Below are 22034 nucleotides of genomic sequence, written 5' to 3'. Positions count from 1 at the left end.
TTGGCCTACTCTTACTCCTGTTTCTCAGATTCCTTTTGATACAGTTTTAATCTAGAAACAGGATGCAACTGCAACAAATAAAATGCCATAACTATAAAAGTTTTAACATATTTAACAAATCTTTGTATCTTGTTATTAATTCACCAGCCTTGAACACTAGAGGTCTCAAACCTACCTTAGTTACTTTATTTAAGAAAATATCCATAGAAGCACTTATTGTTCATGTTGATATTACATGCAAGTTTTCTTTCAAATCAATTTTCTCTCTTGACCTGCATAGTCTTTCACTGCTGGATTCGTGACAGACAGCACTCAGTAAACACACACCTTACGCATGCCCATTTACACAAACACACACACACACACCATTCTGCTGTCATTGCGCTGAGTGCAACCCCAGTAAGTTCTCATGATGGGTCCTAAACTGAGCTAATGCTCTCAGTTTGGTTTTACGGTTCCTTTCCCACCATACATGGTGGAATATTCTATTTCTTTAGTAATGGGGATACGTAAATGTTTGATTTTTGACTTACATAATAAACATCCTTGCAATGAAGTGCTAAGCAACTCCAACCATTTTTTCCTTTGGTTATAACCCACATATCTAATATTTCCAAATAAAAAATTCAGAGACAACTTCATAGAACCACTAACAAGCAAATTTCTTTCTGTTTTGATTTCACTAGATTGATTCCAAGGTTGAGACCATTGTCCCATAAGGAGAGATCCAGTAGAATGGAATCAATCATACTGAAATACAATTCTGAGAAGGTTTGACTAGATGGTGAAAGTCTGTAGGCAATTCTGATGGAGATGAAGAGAAATTTCTTGATATAGAAGATGGTGAATTTTTGAAATTCTCTACCTCAGGCATCTCCAAATGGTCAGTTGTTCAGCACTTCAAGGCTAATTTAAAAATCCTTGGACAATAAAGGATTCAAGGGATATGGGGAAATGACAATCAGCCATAATATTAAATGCCTTTCCAGAATCAAGGTTCATAAGGACTACACTTGTTCCTACTCCTATAGTTCCTGTGTGGGCTGATATTCTCTTCATAAAATTTATTGAAATCAAAGTGTTTCATTAAAACAACACGTATTACAAGCCATTCTAATCTTCCGATTTATGGCATAGAATTTCCAGCAGGGATGAATAGCCCAAACTCATCGTTTTCTCTTTCAATTTTCTCCCCTCTTCAATATCCCACTCTGGCTTCTTACCTTTTCGCACCTGCCTATCACCTCCCCCTGAAGTCCCTCCTCCTTCCCCTTCTTCCACGGTCCACTCACCTTTTCTATCCGATTCCTTCTCCAGCCCTTTATCTTTTTCACCTATCACCTTCTAGCCTATTCTCCTTCCCCTCCCCCACCTTATTCTGGCATGTTCCCCTTTCCTTTCCAGCCCTGATGAAGGGTCTTGGTCCAAAATGTCGACTGTTTATTCATGAACGTATATGCTGCAATATAGCAATATAAAACCATAAATAATAACAAGTTAATCATGCCAAGTGGAAATAAGTCCAGGACCAGCCTAATGGCTCAGGGTGTCTGACACTCCAAGGGAGGAGTTGTAAAGTTTGATGGCCACAGGCAGGAATGACTTCCTATGACGCTCAATGTTACATCTCGGTGGAATGAGTCTCTGGCCGAATGTACTCCTGTGCCTAACCAGTACATTATGGAGTGGATGGGAGTCATTGTCCAAGATGGCATGCAACTTGGACAGCATCCTCTTTTCAGACACCACCGTCACAGAGTCCAGTTCCACCCCCACAACATCACTGGCCTTATGAATGAGTTTGTTGATTCTGTTAGTGTCTGCTACCCTCAGCCTGCTGCCCCAGCACACAACAGCAAACATGATAGCGAGTTCAAAGCATGATTTGATGTATGATGTAGTGGGAATTGGTAGGTTTGCATAAGTATGCATACATGGCAGTCCTGCTTAATGAAGATATTGTAGTGCTGGAGGGAGATGCTATGTGGTACAAGGATAGATTCCATTTTGTGGGTACCATGGTAGCATAGCTGTTAGTGCAATGCTATTACATTTCGGGGGTGTTGAAGTTTGGAGTTCAATCCCGGCATTCTCTGTAAGGAGTCTCTGTACGTCCTTTCCCTGGAAATGTGTGGATTTTCTCTGGGTTCTCCCACAGTCCCAAGATGTACCGGGTGGGTTAATCAGTCATTGTAAATTGTCCTGTGATTAGCTTAGGGTTAAATTGGGATTGTTGGGGGCTGCTGGGTGGTGCAGCTCAAAGGGCCGGAAGGGCCTATTCCGTGCCGTATTGCTAAATAAATAATAAAGAAACAAGAAGCATTCTTATGTAGGTTAATGTTGAGTAGTGTTTCATTCCTTCATTGATGAATTTTCTCCCATTACTTTCCTGTTGATTTTCACAATAATTACTCAGATTTTGCTGGGTTAGATTAATGCTTTTTTTAAAAAACAGATGACTGTACTTAACCTACCACATTGCTGAGGAGATGTCAATGACAGCAACTACAGAAGCAGGTATTATGGTTCCAATGAGAGGGAACTTGATGATGATGAGGACAACATGAGTGAGGTTGAAGTTCTGGGGTATGTCGATATTAAGGGAGAGGAGGTGTTGGAGTTGTTAAAATACATTAGGACGGATAAGTACCCGGGGCCTGATGGAATATTCCCCAGGCTGCTCCATGAGGCGAGGGAAGAGATTGCTGAGACTCTGGCTAGGATCTTTATGTCCTCATCCACGGGAATGGTACCAGAGGATTGGAGGGAGGCAAATATTGCCCCCTTGTTCAAAAAAAGGTAGTAGGGATAGGCTGGGTAATTATAGACCAGTGAGCCTTACGTCTGTGGTGGGAAAGCTGTTGAAAAAGATTTTTAGAGATAGGACCTATGGGCATTTACAGAATCATGGTCTAATCAGGGACAGTCAGCATGGCTTTGTGAAGGGCAGGTCTTGTCTAACAAGCCTGTTCGAGTTCTTTAAGGAGGTGACCAGGCATATAGATGAGGGTATATGCAGTGGATGTGATCTACATGGATTTTAGTAAGGCATTTGATAAGGTTCCACATGGTAGGCTTATTCAGAAAGTCAGAAGGCATGGGATCCAGGGAAGTTTGGCCAGGTGGCTTCAGAATTGGCTTGCTTGCAGAAAGCAGAGGGTCGTGGTGGAGGGTTGGAAGGTTGTGACTAGTGGTGTCCCACAAGGATCTGTTCTGGGACCTCTACTTTTCCAGATTTTTATTAACAACCTAGATGTGGGGGTAGAAGGGTGGGTTGGCAAGTTTTCAGACTACACAAAGGTTGGTAGCGTTGTGGATAGTGTAGAGGATTGTCGAAGATTGCAGAAAGACATTGATAGGATGCAGAAGTGGGCTGAGAAGTGGCAGATGGAGTTCAACCCAGAGAAGTGTGAGGTGGTACACTTTGGAAGGACAAACTCCAAGGCAGAGTACAAAGTAAATGGCAGCATACTTGGTTGTGTGGAGGAGCACAGGGATCTGGAGGTACATGTCCACAGATCCCTGAAAGTTGCCTCACAGGTAGATAGGGTAGTTAAGAAAGCTTATGGGGTGTTAGCTTTCATAAGTCGAGGCATAGAGTTTAAGGGTCGTGAGGAAATGATGCAGCTCAATAAAACTCTGGTTAGGCCACACTTGGAGTACTGTGTCCAGTTCTGGTTGCCTCACTATAGGAAGGATGTGGAAGCCTTGGAAAGGGTACAGAGGAGATTTACCAGGATGCTGGCCTGGTTTAGAGAGTATGCATTATGATCAGAGATAAAGGGAGCTAGGGCTTTACTCTTTGGAGAGGAGGAGGATGAGAGGAGACATGATAGAGGTATACAAGATATTAAGAGGAATAGATAGAGTGGACAGCCAGCGCCTCTTCCCCAGGGCACCACTGCTCAATACAAGGGGACATGGCTTTAAGGTAAGGGGTGGGAAGTTCAAGGGGGATATTAGAGGAAGGTTTTTTACTCAGAGAGTGGTTGGTGCGTGGAATGCACTGCATGAGTCAGTGGTGGAGGCAGATACACTAGTGAAATTTAAGAGATTACTAGACAGGTAGATGGAGGAATTTAAGGTGGGGGGTTATATGGAAGGCAGGGTTTTGGGCCGAAGGGCCTGTACTGTGCTGTGCTATTCTATGTTCTATGTTCAAACCTTTAGTTGTGCAGCTGAAATCTTGACAGGGTCTGTGGCCCTCACTGTGTCAAGTGTATAAGTTGCTTCTTAATGCCATGAAGAACAAAACAAATTGGGTAGACATTAATGACCTTATAAAAATGCCAACAAAGAGGCTAATATGTTAACCATGCATCTTAATACTGGGCATATCAAGGATGAGGATACTCAGAACCTTCCCTGCTCAGTTACTGGTTGTTAGTACCAATTATTGTATTTAGAAATGTTTCCAATAACCCTCACTATTTTTATAGGTTACCAGCTTGAGGCTCTCTTTCAGTCTGTACTTAGCCCAAAAGTAGTGCAACAGATCACAATGATGTCTTCAATGTGGATGTGAGACTTGATCTCCTCAAGGACACTAACGTAACTAGTTCATTAACAAGGATGAGGTTAAGCTATTTTATTTCCTTCATCTTGTGCACGACTAACTTGCAGCTATGTTCATCAGCACAGCCAGCTGCATTATTTTTGATACTATTGAGGTCACTTGGTGGTGGATGCTGGAAATTTCTTAACCAAAGAACATCTTAGACAGTTCTCCAAGTAGCGTTCAACATGGAGAAGGGCTGATCAGCACCCGAGAAGGGCCAACCGAAAGTCTTAAAAGACTACCAGCCAGAGGCCCTGACCTCATACATCACAAAAACCCTAGAGAGACTGGTCCTGACTCACCTCCAACCCCTGGTCAGATCAGCCCTTGATCACCTGCAGTTTGCCTACCAGGAGCACATTGGAGTCGATGATGCTGTCACTTACCTGCTGAATAGAATTTACCTGATCCCATTTGGATAAACAGGGCAGCAGAGTGAGATTCATGTTTTTTTGATTTCTCAAGTGCCTTCAATACCATACAGCCCTCATTGCTGGGGGAAAAGCTCCGTTCAATGCAGGCTGACATTTCCACTGTATCCTGGATAATGGACTACCTGACAGACCGACCACAGTTTGTGCGGCCTCAGAGCTGTGTGCCAGACATGGCTATAAGCAGCACTGGGGCCCCACAGGGGACTGTATTGACTCCCTGTTTACCTTGGATACCTCGTACTTCAGATACAACTCTGAGCCATGTCATCTGCAGAGATTCTCTGATGACTCAGCAATAGTTGGGTGTATAAAGGGGGGGACAGGAGTATGAATACAGGGCCCTGGAGAAGGACTTTGTCGAATGGTGCAAGCTGAATCATCTGCAGCTCAACTTCAGTAAGGCAAAGGAGATGCTGATGGACTTTAGGAAGACTAAGCCTGCACTGCACCCTGTTACTATTGATGGTGAGGACGTGGATGTGGTGCGGATGTACAAGTACCTGGGTGTACACCTGGATGACAGACTTGAGTGGAGCATCAACTCACAGGCTGTGTACAAGAAGGGCCAGAGTCGCTTCTACTTCCTGAGGAGATGAAGGTCCTTTAGAGTATACATACACAACACTGGAAGAACTCAGCAGGTCAGGCAGAATCCGTGAGAAAAGAGTAGCCAACGTTTCGAGCCGAGACCCATCATCAGAAATGGGGGGGAAAGAGAGGGCCGAAGCCCAGTAATAAGAGATAAGGGAGGGGGTAGGGCCTAGAGGCGCCAGGTGGAAAACCAATCAGAGGAAAGAAAGGGGGGAGGGGATAAGCATGAAAGAACTGTAGAGATAAAGAAGCAGAAAGTTGAAAGGAGAGAGAGGCAGAGAGGGACCTGGGATGGGGGAGGGGGACTTGACCTCCACTGTTCCTGTTACCTGCCATTTCTTAATTACATTACGAACTGAGGAAATGGCTAACTGAAAACGCTTTGCTATCTTCTAATAGCCTTCTCCTGCTTTGTGGGATCATTTATTTTAATTTTCAGAGTGCTCGGCAGCTGCTTAGAGGAGCCCATGGCTGCTGATTGTTGGGACAAGGTTTGAGGAGTCAGGGTATTTATAAAGCTTTGAAATTTCCATCACCTGGCCTTTCCTAACGATGACTGTGAACAAGCCATAGCCTTAACAAACTAATTAAGGTCTGAGACCTTGGTAAAAGTTACCTGAGAGCTCAAATCTCTTGGGGTGCCCAAACTTTTGCATGCCACTGTATATACAGGCCTCTGAACAGTAGCTAGGATGTGGGTTACAAATTACAACAGGAGATAGAAAAGGCATGTAATAAGGGTAATGTTGCAATAGTCATGGGTATTTCATTATGCAGGTAGATTGGGAAAATCAGGCTGATGCTCGATCCCAAGAGAGAATTTGTAGAATGCCTACAAGATGGCTTTTTAGAGCAGCTTGTGGTTGAGCTCACAAAGGGAAAGGCTATTCTGGATTGTTGTTGTGTAATGAACCAGATTTGATTAGAGCACTTAAGGAAAAGGAACCCTTAGGAGGCTGTGATCATAATATGATAAGACTTCACCTTCTAAGTTGAGATGGAGAACCTAGTCAGATGTATCAATATTACAGTGGAGTAAAGGGAATTACAGAAGCATAAGAGAGGACACCAGCAGGGATAGCGGCAGAACAGCAATTGCTGGAGTTTCTGGTAGCAATTCAGAAGGCGCAGGACAGGTATGTCCCAAAGAGATAGTATTCTAAAAATTGGACGATGCTACCATGGCTGACAAGGGAAGTCAAAAACACCATACAAGCAATAAGAGGACAAATAGAGCAAATATTAGTGGGAGGTTAGAGATTTTAAAAAATAACAATGCAACTAAAAAAGCCATAAAGAGAGAAAAGATGAAATATGAAGGTAAGATAGCCAATAATATCAAAGAGGATACCAAGCATTTTTTTCAGAGATATTGAGTAAAAGAAAGGCAAGAGCAGATATTGGACTGCTGGAAAATGACTTCGGAGATGTAGTAAATGGGGGCAAGAAAATGGCAGATGAACTTAGTAAGTATTTTGCATCCACCTTCATAGTGGAAGACACTAGCAGCACGCCAGAGGTTTGAGAGTGTCTTGGAGCTGAAGTGAGTGCAATTGCTATTACTACTGAAAAGGTATTTGGGGATCTGAAATGTCTGAAGATGGATAAGTAATCTGGATCAGATGGACGACACCCCAGGGAGATATGGCTGTGGAGATTGTGGCGGCATTGGTAATGTTTTTTTTAAGTATCACTAGGTTCTGGTGTGGATCTGGAGAACTGCAAATGTCACTCCATTCTTCTGAAGGGAGGGAGGCAGAAGGAAGGAAATTATAAGCCAGTTAGTCTGACTTCAGTGGTTGGGAAGATGTTGGAGTCCCACTGTTAATGATGAAGTCTCAATTCCAAGATAAAATAGGTCAAAGTCAGCATGGTTTTCTTAAGGGAAAGTAGTGCCTGACAAATCTGTTGGAATTCTTTAAGGAAACAACAAGCAGGATAGACATAGGAGAATCGGAGGATGTTATTTACTTGAATTTTCAGAATTAGTAATTTTCAGATAACATGCCGCACAAGTGGCTGCTTAACAAGAACCCAAGGCATTACCATAAAGATACTAGCATGGATAGAGAATTGGCTGGAGGTAAAGAGTGGGAATAAAGGGTGTCTTCTCTGGTTGGTTGACAGTAACTAATGGAACAACTTCTTTTTACATTGTATGTCAATGATTTGGATGACAGGTTTGATGGCTTTGTGGCCAAGTTTGCAGGCACTATGCAGATAAGTGAAGGAGCAGGTAATGTTGAGGAAGTAGGGAGGCTGCAGAAGGACTCAGACAGATTAGGACAATGGAAAGAAAATAGGTGGCATATGGAATACAGTGTCAGGAAGTACAAACCCCATTTCCAGAAAAGTTGGGATATTTTCCAAAATGCAATAAAAACAAAAATCTGTGATATGTTAATTCACATGAACCTTTATTTAACTGACAAAAGTACAAAAGAAAAGATTTTCAATAGTTTTACTGACCAACTTAATTGTATTTTGTAAATATACACAAATTTAGAATTTGATGGCTGCAACACACTCAACAAAAGTTGGGACAGAGGCATGTTTACCATTGTGTTATATCACCTTTCCTTTTAATAACACTGTTTAATCGTTTTGGAACTGAGGATACTAATTGTAGTAGATTTGCAATTGGAAATTTTGTCCATTCTTGCTTGATATAAGACTTCAGCTGCTCAACAGTCCGTGGTCTCCGTTGTCTGATTCTCCTCTTCATGATGCGCCATACATTTTCAATAGGAGATAGATCTGGACTGGCAGCAGGCCAGTCAAGCACACACACTCTGTGTCTACAAAGCCACGCTGTTGTAGCCCGTGCAGAATGTGGTCTGGCATTGTCCTGCTAATAAAGCATGGATGTTCCGGGAAGAGACGTTGCCTTGATGGCAACATATGTCTCTCTAAAATCCTAATATATGCCTCAGAGTCAATGGTACCTTCACATACATGCAACTCACCCATGCCATGGGCACTGATGCACCCCCATACCATCACAGATGCTGGCTTTTGCACCTTTCGCTGATAACAATCAGGATGGTCGTTTTCATCTTTGGCACGGAGAACTCGACGTGCGTTTTTTCCGAAAATTAGCTGAAATGTGGACTCATCTTCTGCATAGAGTTGATGTATGGCTTCCTCCTTGTGTCATACAGTTTCAAGTTGCATTTCTGGATGCCGCGACGGACTGTGTTAAGTGACAATGGTTTTCCAAAGTACTCCCGAGCCCAGGTGGCTATAATTGTCACAGTAGCATGACGGTTTCTTAGGCAGTGCCGCCTGAGGGCTCGAAGATCACGCACATTCAACAATGGTTTCCGACCTTGCCCTTTACGCACTGAGATGTCTCTGAATTCTCTGAATCTTTTCACAATATTATGTACTGTAGATGTTGAAAGACCTAAATTCTCTGCAATCTTGCGTTGGAAAATGTTCCTTTTGAACTGACTAACAATTCTCTCACGAATTTTGGCACAAAGGAGTGAGCCACAACCCATCCTTGCTTGCAAAGACTGAGCCTTTGATGGACGCTACTTTTATACCCAGTCATGATACCTCACCTGCTACCAATTAGCCTGCTTAATGTGGAGTCTTCCAAACCGGTGTTACTTGAATATTCTGTGCACTTTTCAATTTTATTTTAACTCTGTCCCAACTTTTGTTGGGTGTATTGCACCCATCAAATTCTATATTTGTGTATATTTACAAAATACAATTAAGTTGGTCAGTAAAACTATTGAAAATCTTTTCTTTGTAATTTTGTCAGTTAAATAAAGGTTCACATGAATTAACATATCACAGATTTTTGTTTTTATTGCATTTTGGAAAATATCCCAACTTTTCTGGAAATGGGGTTTGTACATGGTCATGCACTTTGGTAGAAGGATCGAAAGCATAGATTTTTTCTAAATGGGCAGAAAATTCAAAAATCCGAGGTGCAAATGGATTTGGGAGTCCTCCTGTAGGATTCCCTAAAGGTCATCCTGCAGACTGAATTGGTGGTGAGGAAGGCAAATGCAGTATTAGCATTCATTTTGAAAGGACTAGAATATAAAAGCAAGGATGTAATGCTGAGGCTTTATAAGGCGCTGGTGAGGCCTCACTTGGAGTACTATGAGCAGTTTTGGGCCCCTTACCCAAGAAAGGATGTATTGACATTGGAGAGGGTTCAGAAGAAGCTCAAGAGTATGATTACAGGAAATAAAAAGTTATTGTATGAGAAGCATTTGATGATTCTGGGCCTGTACTTGCTGAAACTTAGAAGAATTGAAACCTACAGAATTTTGAAGGGGGGGGGGGGGAATTCTCAGACTAGAGGGCACAGCCTCATAATAGAGGGACATCCATTTAGAACGGGGATGAAGAGGAATTTCTTGAGCCAGAGGGAGGGGAATCCATGGAATTCTTTACTACAGGCAGCTGTGAAGGCCCGGTCATTGGGTGTATTGAAGGCAGAGGTTGATAGGTTCTTGATTAATGAAGGCGTGAAAGATTACAGGGAGAGGAATGGAGAATGGGGTTGAGAGAGAAAATGGATCAGCTATGATAAAATGGCAGAGCAGACTCGATGGGCCAGAAAAATCAGTTCAAAATCACTAAAGATTCTTATTTCAATCAATTCAGCATAAACAGCACTCAGAAATAAAACCTATCAATATGTATTCTCATATTGCAATCAGATGAATTGTAATCAGTCTTTCATCCAAAGCTTCAAAATAAAATCACACAAGTAACTGACTGAGAATTAAGATAGAATTACACAGAGTTAAAATAGAAAACCATAAAACTCACCTTCTTCCATACTGCCAGGAATAGGGTACACAACATGTGACGCATTTGACTTGTCCTCAGTAACAGTACCCTATTAGAAAACATTTAAATGATTAACATTTAGAAAGACAGACCCTTGTTGATGGAAAATCATGAAATACGAGAACAAAATCTCTCTCAGTGAAATATAACCAGTTATACCTGATCAAGGAATTAGAATACAGCTATTTCAATAAAGGCACAATGAAATGGCAGAATGAAAGGTTTGTAGCCAGGATTCCAACCAGTGCATTTTTCTACTGAGGGGGATGCGCTGATCGAAAACATGGACTACCATCATACGAAAAAGAATCAGACAGGATCACCCGCGAGAAATAATAGGATATAGAGATTTCTAAATTTTTACAGTGTGTTCCTGATTCTGATATCATTATTGCCAGCAACGGAATGGAAGCTACTCTCCTTCACCAGCTTCCTCCAAGGTAGTAAATTTACACATAACATACCCATATATTGCTCCTTTACATCACATTCCAGAATTCCTGTCTTGACACTACTATAAAGCACCATCACTAGAAGGGCTATAATGCTTCAAAGAAGGTTTACCACTGCTAGCATAGTGAAACTGCAGTTTTTCTCTGAACGTGTGTCACCCACATTCTGAGAATCATTTTTTAAAAACTCCATCCAATTTTATTGGAAGGCAAGTCTTTTATTAACTTTCTTTCTCAGATATCATGAGTACCAATAAAGCCTAATTATGTTTAGAGTGAGAAATGATAAAATATCTGTAATTATTTTGGCAGTCCTTTGTGGACCACTCAATAATGCAGAAGCAACCAGGGATGTGAGATAACAGCAGTTTATGATGAACAGAGTTGTAATAATAAGGCATTTTACTTAAACAGGAATTGAGTAAACATTTTGATAGCACTGGGACTGTTTCCTTTATTGGAATAAAACATCTCCAACAAAGTAGAATGCAGTATGAGATGGACCCAAGTTACAAATCGGGACAAAAAAAAAGCCAAAAGGAGCGAAAACTATTAGGGAACATTGTAACTAGATTAAGCCAAGGTGATATAAAAAAAATTAATGGTGCAAAATTATGAATGCATGTGCCCATTTCTAAGGAGAATTAATTCTTGCATACTTATATTACAGTAGACAGTAAGAGAACTAGTGTTTTGCTGCAAATACAGCTTTAAGACATGCTCAAATATTCTACACTCTCAGGAAGTATAGAGGAGGCTTGACGCAAACGCAGAGCAGCGGAGACGATTTAGCAGTGAGCAATAACTTTAATAGTAAACTGCATGAGGGTTACAAGAGAGAACAGATACTTAACATGACAAGACAACAAGGTCACTGAAGGCTAGAAGCAACTGGTTGAGGCTGGCTAGCTTGTACAAATCAACAAAGAATGTGGATGAGAGCTGGGTTTAAATAGGCTGCAGGTGATGAAGTTAGAAATGCGTTGCAGGTGACTAGAGACTGGGAGGCATGTACAGGCCTGAACACAAACAGGCTAATTCTCACAACTTTAACGAAATACAATCTTACCTGGTGTCTCTTAATAATGTCTTTCAGTTTACTCAGCAACTTAGGCTCAATGTCTGAATTTAGATAAATGTTAGGCCGAGACAAGCAGTGGTTCTGCAAAAGAGAAAAGATAATAAAGAGTGGGCATAAAATTATAAGTATAGATAGATGGGATCTATTTCTCTCAGCAGACAGGTCAATAACAAGGCGGCATAAACTTACTTAAGATAAATGGTAGAAACATTAAAGGGGGGGCTGAGGAAAAAAATCCTGAAAAGGGAGAAAGTTTTGGAACTCATTGCCTAAATATTAAGCCCTTGTTATCCACAAGATACAGGCCCAAACTTCCAGTGGATATCAAAAAAATGTGGATATATTAAGGTCACTGGCAATGACATCAGTTGTAATGACATGCAGGGTCTACCTATCATAGATAATATAACTTTATCTGGATTCAGCCTACAGACACACTTTTCATCATTCTTGGCTACTGGTGGCTTCCTACAAAGATGTAAACAGCAGGGATGTCAGCAGAGTTACCTACACTACAGACCTTGGCACAAATCTTCACACATTCTTCACTTACAGCATTGCCAACACCAACTCAGTCACACAGTTCAGAACTCTAGTTCCAGGTGCAATAATGTTCACATATCAACATAGCCACTACTTAACCTTACCTACTGCATGGGAAGTCATGTACAGTATATGTAATTTTACACATTTCTGAAGAATAAGTATAATTAACCCTGGCTCTGACTGTATACCATCTATTGCTATCTCATTAGTTGCCAGTATAAGAAATCAAATGCAATCAATCCATCTTATGACAAATAGAATTCACTGGACTTCAAAGGTCTTCAAAGGGTTCTGGAGGAACACAGTATATATAAGCACATCCAAAAAAATGTGGCAGACCTCACATAAGTGGATCTGCGAATAACTAGTCAGTGGATAATGAGGAATTGATGCAAGACTGGGAAGGAAGACACCCTCTTTATTTGATTATGCACTTAACATGCTGTAACATACAAGGCTGTGGACTGAAACCTAGCAAGTGGATAGAATGTTTTTTGATCACATTAGCAAAATGCATTCTCTCTTCTTGTAAAATACAAACAATAAGTATGTGTAGCTCATTTAATACAGAAGATATCTTTCACATAATTATCATTTTACCTGAACCAGTGTCTTTTCGATAGTCATAAACATTTCAACATTACGATCCATGCGGGAGGGGTTCTGAAAATCAAAGCGTCGCCTAAAATAAAATAGAAAAGTTTGACCGAGTCATACTGTCAGCTGGATGATGCAACTGAATCCAATGCACCACAACAGAGAGCTAGCTACCTGATGTAACCATCTACAGGATAATAGAATTTTTAAATTTAACAACCAAGTTATTTAGTCACTTGTGATGGGAAAAGGAATGCTCCAAAGGACTGGAAAATAAAAAGTTCAGAAAGGGGCAAACAACTAATAAAAAAAAACGTAGCCCGCAGAGTATCGAAAAGAGGTATATTTAGAAGTACGGTACGAAGCAAGCCTTACAAAATTTTAGATAAAACCAACTTATTCTACTAATTCCTTTTAATCAATTACAGGGACAGGAAATATTATGCAGAAAAAGTTGCAATTGCTTATTTCATCTTTGTGGCCTCAGGTTGTCTCAAAATGTGTCACAGCCATTGAAATTCTTGTGAAGTGTTGTCACTCTATATAGAAATAAACAGCCAAATTGCACACAACATGCTCCCTTGAAATGCAATGTGATGAAAATCTGATAATTTGCTATTGTTATATTGATTGAGTGAGTTTTGACTCAGTTGGTAGCAGTTTTACCTCTGAATCAGAAAGGTCAGGATTCAAGTTACATTCCAAATGGACGAACCCAGAAACCTCGGTTAATCTTTTAATGTAATATTGGAGTGCAGTTGCCTAGGTGAGACATTAAACCGAGCAATACAAAAGATCACTTGGCACCATTTTGTAAAAAAAAACCTCCTGCATCTACTTAATACTTAACTCGGCATTCACATCTATGAAATAGATCATTTGATTACAACACTGACAGATTACTGTGCTCAAAATGGCAGCCACTTTTTCTAAACAACAGTGAGTACCCTTCAAAAGTACTTCTCTAAGTTCTTTACAGCTAGTGAAAGCCCGCCAAGGCTGCAAAAGCCATGCAATATTAACCCTCTTTTTCTGTGCAATCTCTACAAATTAAAACTCATGTATTTTCTCACTTTCCCAGTTCTCATGTAGGGTCTTCTACCTGACGCCTTAATTCTGTTTCTCTTTCCATTAATGCTGCCTTATCCGAGTTTTGCTAATGACCAATGAGAGCAGACCAACAGGGTGGTAATTAGATTGGATTTGTCCTTATTTTTTTTTGACATATCTGGCCAATTTTCAACATTGTTGGGTAGACATTATTGTTACTGAAGCAGCCTGGCCAGAAGTGTGGCTAGTTCTGGAACACAGATTTTCAGTACCATGGTTAAGATGTGCTCTCAGCCATTTCTTGAAATCATGTGGAGTGAATCAAATTGGCTGAAGACTTGTTTCTGTAATAGTAGGGATCTCAGGAAGGAGCTGAAGTGGATTACTGACTTAGCAATTTTAGTTGAACACATTTGCAAGTACATTGGCCTCACGCTGAGTCCAGTTGCAGAGTCAATTGGTCCATGCCAATCAAATGCCCATCCAAGCTAGTCCCATTTGTCAGTGTTTGGCCCATATCCTTCTAAACCTTTCCTATCCATGTAGTTGACTAACTGCCTTTCTCTGGCAGCTTGATTCATGTACTGAACACACCCTTTTTAAAAAATTGCTCAAGTTTCTATTAAATATCTCCCATCCTACTCCCATTGATTGTTTAAATGTTCATTATCATTAAATATTTACTAGCAGTTCAAAGATTTCACATGATAGGGTTGTTTAGTCTATTATTGCCTCTTTGCCTGTCCTGATTTTCTTTTGTTGAGACGGACATCACAAAAATAAAAGCAAAATATGAATGGTATACCTCACACAAACATGACCAGATTCATACAAGTGATCTTGAAACACAGCCCATAGATCAGATAATGGCATTGAGAAGGGTGTTCCAGCACAATTAGCTGTCTGATTTTTTTTCGATACAATTCTAGAGCCTAAAAGTTTTGATTTATATGATAACGGAGGCAGAAGTACCATAGATAATTGTTTACTTTTATGTGGAAGATAAACTCAAAATGCCACTCAGCAAAGGTTGCAGCCAGTGAGAAATGTTTTCTATCAATGTAACACTTTCCCCCAAGTTATGGGCAATATTTGGGGAAACATTCCATAAGACCACTTGTAAAACTTACTTCTTTGCTCTTGCTCTTTCATTGATCCTGTTTACAGTTACTACTTTATAGATTTGCAGAGTATGCCCATAGGAAAAAGAATCTCAGAGTTGTATGTGGTGACATGCATGTACTCTGATAATAAATTTTACTTTGAACTTTGAATGATGTCTCAACCTCAATGCTCTGACCGGCAGAGAGTACAACTCAACTTAACAGAGATGCCGAGAGCAAATACCTTCTGTGAACAACACTACTTCTGGAAAGGAAAATTAACCTACCATCCTTGGTCACTCTTGAATTTATAAGCAGCAGCAAGAATATGGCACAAAGCTCCACCTGCCTTGAAGTCGAGAAAGCATTTCATCTGGAAAACAGTAGTAGTTATTTCATTCAGGCACTGAATTAAACCAGAATACATCTAAAGTTACTAGTAACCCTAAAAAACATAATTATGTATCAGAGAGGTTACAATGAGGTACACATTTTGTAATGTTTTGTAGAGTTTGCAGGAAGTATATACTGGTACAAGAGAAAAATGTTAAAGCAAGTGGAGGCTGTCAAAAGGTCTGAGGTTGGAGGCAATGACAGCATGAGATGTTCTCCACCTCTAAAGTAATCCTATTAGTTTGACTACTATTCAAGCATAGCTCCAGACCCAATGCTTGCTAATCTTTGCTCTGACAAAATGGAGTTGGGATTGATGAGAACACTGTACACAGCTTTAAGAGCTATGCTTTTTTCCCTTTTGCAACTATGGAGGATCTAGTTACTCTGAACTGAATACTCGCAACACAGAAAATTAAAAGCTATTTTGCATTAAGGTTAGAAAAGTTTGCATCTGGATATATTTCATTCAGCTAGAAAAGATAATTTAGAAAGAAATTTCAGTAGGAGGGAGACAGGAGTGGACAACCAGTGTTCCAAGATGCATGTACATTATATCCCTTGTTCATTTCAGACAAGAAGTTTCATTCTTTTCTGTTTTCTCCTTCTGGAAGAATTATGGCCTTCCCTTATTCCTTATAGAAAAACATAGCACCAAAGTATTTTAATAGCAAACAGATGGAGCAGAATTGTCAGTGCTTATTAATAAAATTAAACAGATAGACCCTTAATAAAATTAAGAGTCCCTAGTTCTGATACAAGAGTACCAATAAACAAAGCTCCATAGATCGAGCTCATTTGAGATGAACTCCAACACTGGATAAACATGTTGCAGAATTAAATTTCATCATAAAGTAATGTACAATTCCAGAGACCTTGCTCATTGCAAATATTTTCAATTAAATGAGTCTCACCTACTTGAAGTTGGAAGACAGATTCCATTTTTTTAAAAAGAGGTTTAAGGAGTTATTGAAATGAAGTGTTTAAAACTATTGTGGCATTTGATAAGAGAAAGAAGTTAATTCCACTGGTTAGGGGAGTATGGAATGATGAGGCATAATCTTAAAATTACAGACAGACCATTCAGAAATAATGTCAGGAGACACTCCTTCCAGCAAGGAGTAGTAAAAATCTTAAACACACTTCTTCAAGAAAGACTTGCTTCTTGGAAGAGGTCCAATGAAAACATAACTGAGACTAAAATACTTTTGTTAAGTAAGGAGGGGTTGGTTTACAGATTTCAATAGTAGACAAAGGAGATAGAGATTAGCTAAAAGGTGGAAGAGTGAGGAGGGCTGAATTGTTTATTTGTGCCTCTATGTTAAAGCTGCATGAATGTATACCTGATTTACTTACTGGCAATTTGGTAAGAGGTGCATTGCTTACGTGTTTCCCAAACACCTCTTCCTGGAATTGCAGCAACTGAACAACCAGACTTGAGAGAGACTTGTTGGTTGGTGGCTCTGCTTGAATGTACTGTAAAAGAAAATAAATGTCCACCATCAGACAAATTACAGAAACAGTTTATGTGGCTCAACAATAAATTGCTGCTATCATAACTATTCATACTTCAAGAACTGTTCCTACTTGGAAAATAGAAAGATATCAGATATGATACTATTCTCACCTGTTATTCTGAAGAATAAAGCTCTATGATGGAAGGTAAATGGCTTTTATGGTGCTTGCTTTTGTAAATACTGTTAGGGGGCATCCTAGTTTGGAAAAGGGGTCCAGAAGAGACCCTATGAACTGTGCTGCTATTGGAGGAGGGGGAGAGGGGAGGAGGGGAGGGGGAGAGGGGGAGAGGGGGGAGGGGGGAGGGAGCTCGAAAGAATGATGTTATGGTTCCTCTGCTGATTGTTTACCTTTCTCCGAGGTCACTTGCCTGCTTGTAGAGTTTCTGCAGAAAGCGGTGGGCAGAGCAGGTTGATGGACAGCTGGTGCCCAGCACGTGGAGATAAAAAGCAGATCCACTGGGCCACGGACAGACACACCACGAGACACACACAGTGTCGGACACTGAACGAGCTTTGTGCACCCACGTGAAGGTGGGGTTTTGGAGGATCGATTCGGGGAAATCGATCAGTGGTTCACAGTGTGGAAAAGGTGCAACCGGTGCGGAATTATTTGTGTGTCCACCCTTGCCTGGGTGATAATTCCACCACTGAAGAACGGTCGTACGTGCTATGGTCATAGTCGGTGACTACAACAGGATTTTGGAAAACAACGGGAATATCGACAGCATCACCTCTCTCTCTCCAACGTTATTCAACTAACTACCTCGAACTGAACTGAACTTTCTTCATCATATCGTAAGACTGTACCCATTTACCCCCTAGGTTTGAAAGAGCCTAGTTTTGTTCCTATTTCCATATATATAAATATATCTCTATATCATTGCTAACCTGTTTGATATATTTGCATTTATAGTACTGTATTGCGTAGTTTACTAATAAGCATTATTAGTTTATAGCAATACCGGACTCCAAAGTGTTTTCCATTTCCACTGGTTCTTTAACCCGGTCACAGGGTACGTGACAATACTTTTACTATAAACATCACATTTTGTTCTTTGAAAACAAATTTGCACACTTCAAAAAACAATTCTTAAAAACTTCTCTACTAAAACATGTCTGGCTAACATATACAAAAAGCTTTGACTTCATTTATAGTAATCTGGAATTCCAATAATAGTGAAATCGGAAGATCAAATTGTGGGTTAGGATTGATTTTATTCAAAATTAATTATTAGGGTGGAGAATGTGGAAACAGAAAAAAATCTTAATTGAGCAGAGCAGAAAAAGCAAAGTATGCTAAGTCTGCCTTAGTGTGGCATGGTAGCGAGCTGATAGAACAGCTGCCTTACAGCTCCAGGAACCCTGGGTTTGATCTTGACTTCTTTTGTGGTCTGTGTGGAGTTTGCACATTCTCTCTGTGACTCCATGGGCTTCCCCGGATTTCCTCCCATGGCTGAAAATGTTTAGGCACTATCAATTAGCCTTAGTTTAGATTTATGGCAAAATGGATCAAAGGACAATTGATGGCACAGAGAAAATAAGATGGGAAATAGGGCTGATGTGTTTGCTCTTCCAGAAGCTGAATGACCATCTTTTGTATCCTAGAAGTAGGTCACCAGTTAACTAATAAAATTAAGACTGAGAAATAAACAAAGGAACAACCAAGCAGAATTGAGTATGGGTGAATCTTGACTACTATTCTCAACTTGCTTATTGCAATGGCGTTCTGGCAGACATTTCCTTCATAAATGTGAGATCCAAAACCATAGCTCCCCATAAATCAATGTGTTGCCAGATGAATAAGTGCCAAAGGTCTATAAATGGAGGAAAGGTTCTCTCTGGGAGATTGAAAGAAACAATTTCAAGGTCTGCAGCCAGGGAAGATTTTGCTCATGACTGTTACAGTTGACAAAACCTCATCCATACTTATGCCATAGCCTGAGCAAAGAAGACACAGTAAAAGTAACAAGAAAAATACAACAGGTCAAAAACCCTGCCTGAACTGTGTCATGGTTGTCTTCAAATTCAAAGGATGAACAATGTGTCATCAAAGAATGGCAAACAAAACCAAATTATGCCATTATGCAAGTACACTTATCCTCCAGGTCAGATCCTCAGAGATCTTGACGCCCAGGAACTTGAAGCTGCTCACTCTCTCCACTTCTGATCCCTCCATGAGGATTGGTATATGTTCCTTCGTCTTACCCTTCCTGAAGTCCACAATCAGCTCCTTCATCTTAATGACGTTGAGTGCCGGGTTGTTGCTGCAGCACCACTCCACTAGTTGGCATATCTCATTCCTGTATGCCCTCTCGTCACCACCTGAGATTCTACCAACAATGGTTGTATCGTCAGCAAATTTATAGATGGTATTTGAGCTATGCCTAGCCACACAGTCATGGGTATAGAGAAAGTAGAGCAATGGGCTAAGCACACACCCGAGGTGCACCAATGTTGATTGTCAGCGAGGAGGATATGTTATCACCAACAGATTGTGGTCTTCCAGTTAGGAAGTCAAGGATCCAATTGCAGGGGCCCAGGTTCTGCAACTTCTCAATTAGGATTGTGGGAATGATGGTATTAAATGCTGAGCTACAGTCGATGAACAGCATCCTGACGTAGGTGTTTGTGTTGTCTAGGTGGTCTAAAGCCGTGTGGAGAGACATTGAGATTGCGTCTGCTATTGACCTATTGTGGCGATAGGCAAATTGCAATGGGTCCAGGTCCTTGCTGGGGTAGGAGTTCAGTCTAGTCATGACCAACCTCTCAAAGCATTTCATCACTGTCGATGTGAGTGCTACCCAGCGATCGTTATTAAGGCAGCTTACATTATTCTTCTTACACACTGGTGTAATTGTTGCCTTTTTGAAGCAAGTGGGAACTTCCGCCCATAGCAGTGAGAGGTTGAAAATGTCCTTGAATACTCTCACTAGTTGGTTGGCACAGGTTTTCAGAGCCCTACCAGGTACTCCATCGGGACCTTCCACCCTGCGAGGGTTCACTCTCTTTAAAGACAGCCTAACATCAGCCTCTGAGATGGAGATCACAGGGTCATCAGGTGCAGCAGGGATCTTCACAGCTGTAGTTGTGTCTCCCTTTCAAAGTGTGCATCGGAGGCATTGAGTTCATCTGGTAGTGAAGCATCACTGCCAGTCATGCTATTGGGTTTCGCTTTGTAGGAAGTAATGCTATTTGGTTTCGCTTTGTCAGTATGATTCCAGCTTAGACTGATAACCTAATAGATGTCTATCCTCAGTACAATTGCTAATGTCCCATCACTCAAAGTCACTGCCTCCTACACCACTCTTTGAGTCACACATTAAACTCACCAACTCCGTGTCAATTTGAATATGGCTGTTAGCAATCCCCAAGATTAACAGCTTCTTGGTTCTGACAGTTAATTTAGACCGCAACTTCTCAAATTCACCTATTTTGAAAAATTTTGCACAACGTGTAAGTCAATGGGAGAGACATACTACTAAATCAAAGTGTCTAGATAGTTCACCCCTTCCCCTTCGCGAGGTTTGCAACTCAGATCCAATCCTTAGAAGAAGCTTTATATGATGTGGATGGACACTGCAGGTGTGCTTGCCAGGGATCAAAATCATTTCCAACAACTACTCATTGTAGTATTGGAACAGATCACCTGCCCTGTCAGCCCTATCAAAACTCCCTTCATCTATTAAATCAGCTAAGCTTTCTAGTTACTTGATAGCTTGTTTAGTTTTTAATTGATTACTTAATCTATTAACATTTTAGTTAGACACAAAATTTTATTCTGTGGCAAGCTTAAAAAACATACTAACTTATATTAATCAAGGATCAAAATGTAAATATTTATTTGCTGATACTAACACCAACCAGAAGTATTGGAGAGAAAAATACCTTCACCCTCCCCTGCACTTATTTCTCACAATGACCAAAATCCTAACATTCCCACTTTATCTACATATTCACCATTCTTCCTTGATATGTTCAATCATTATCTAAAACTTGAAAAGTTTTATCTCTTGGATTAGTGTACCTTACTGATGAAAGTGAGAGGGCTTCTAAGGCTAGAATTCAGATTTTAAATGGTTGATACACTTGCAGTAAAGACCAGAAACCAAATGTCTGAGGCTTATTCAATTGGAACCAAGGCTCTAAGGGAATAATTTCAATGAACTGTAAATACTTACCAGTACTTCTGAAGAAACTCACCAGCTTCCAGACTAAATTGGGCCTAACACTACATCAGTAAGAGCCCAGGAGCAAGTATGAAGGAGACTGTTGGCTACCCTGAGATGGCTATGGCAACTTGGAAAGAAGAACCTTACCTTGATGTTGGCAATGTTTAACAAGGGCAGCTGGACACAACATAAAACGAAGATGGACTTTTGTGCAACTGGTAGCGACACAACACAAGTTAAAGTACTATTAATTTTATCTTGAAATTAATGACTCAATGTATATTCACCTTGGGACTCAAACCACAGATTGCTCTAGGAAATTCTAGGAATCCGGTCAATTTAATTGCTGGTAAGGTGTGATTTGCTTTTACTATTTAAATTCAAGACAATCACAGCTTATTTTGACCACTATAAATAGGTAATTTAAATCACAATATGAAAAATGTCCTGGACCTGTACCACAAGATGAAAGATTACTTAACTGACTGCTCTAAACTTTGGAGACATTGAGCATTACCAGATTGTTGTTAGTAAGCAGCTAATTCTTGAATTAAGTGTACGCGGCAGCGGGAGGGCATTGCAAGTGAGGTGCCAATTCTTCTGAAGTAAAAATTAAGCATCAACAGTGTACAGCAAGGGACACAATAGACTCTTGCACTACTATGGACTTCTCTTAGTTCTCCACTAATATCTTGTTCTGCATATTTTTCCTTTCTTTTCACTGT

General features: G+C 40.5%; 2 protein-coding genes across 5 annotated transcripts in view; one reads left to right on the top strand and one right to left on the bottom strand.

Moving 5' to 3' along the window:
* Positions 1-22034, bottom strand: part of LOC140741189 (SWI/SNF complex subunit SMARCC2-like) — a 112403-nt gene that overhangs the window by 89330 nt on the left and 1039 nt on the right. For all 4 annotated transcript variants that reach the window (XM_073071073.1, XM_073071074.1, XM_073071076.1 and 1 more), the window contains exons 2-6: positions 16980-17099; positions 15518-15603; positions 13081-13162; positions 11923-12015; positions 10381-10450 (exon numbers count right to left, since the gene is read on the bottom strand). In XM_073071073.1, the coding sequence (XP_072927174.1) occupies positions 10381-10450; positions 11923-12015; positions 13081-13162; positions 15518-15603; positions 16980-17099 (451 nt within the window). The remainder of the gene's footprint in view (positions 1-10380; positions 10451-11922; positions 12016-13080; positions 13163-15517; positions 15604-16979; positions 17100-22034) is intronic.
* Positions 21290-22034, top strand: part of LOC140741190 (calcitonin gene-related peptide type 1 receptor-like) — a 159548-nt gene continuing 158803 nt past the window's right edge. Inside the window, exon 1 of the mRNA XM_073071077.1 lies at positions 21290-21658. The gene's annotated coding sequence lies outside the window, so the exon portion shown is untranslated. The remainder of the gene's footprint in view (positions 21659-22034) is intronic.

Source organism: Hemitrygon akajei, chromosome 18 (genome assembly GCF_048418815.1).
Source record: "Hemitrygon akajei chromosome 18, sHemAka1.3, whole genome shotgun sequence".
In the NCBI taxonomy this organism is placed as follows: Eukaryota; Metazoa; Chordata; class Chondrichthyes; order Myliobatiformes; family Dasyatidae; genus Hemitrygon; species Hemitrygon akajei.
This window is presented reverse-complemented; position numbering and strand designations above follow the sequence as displayed.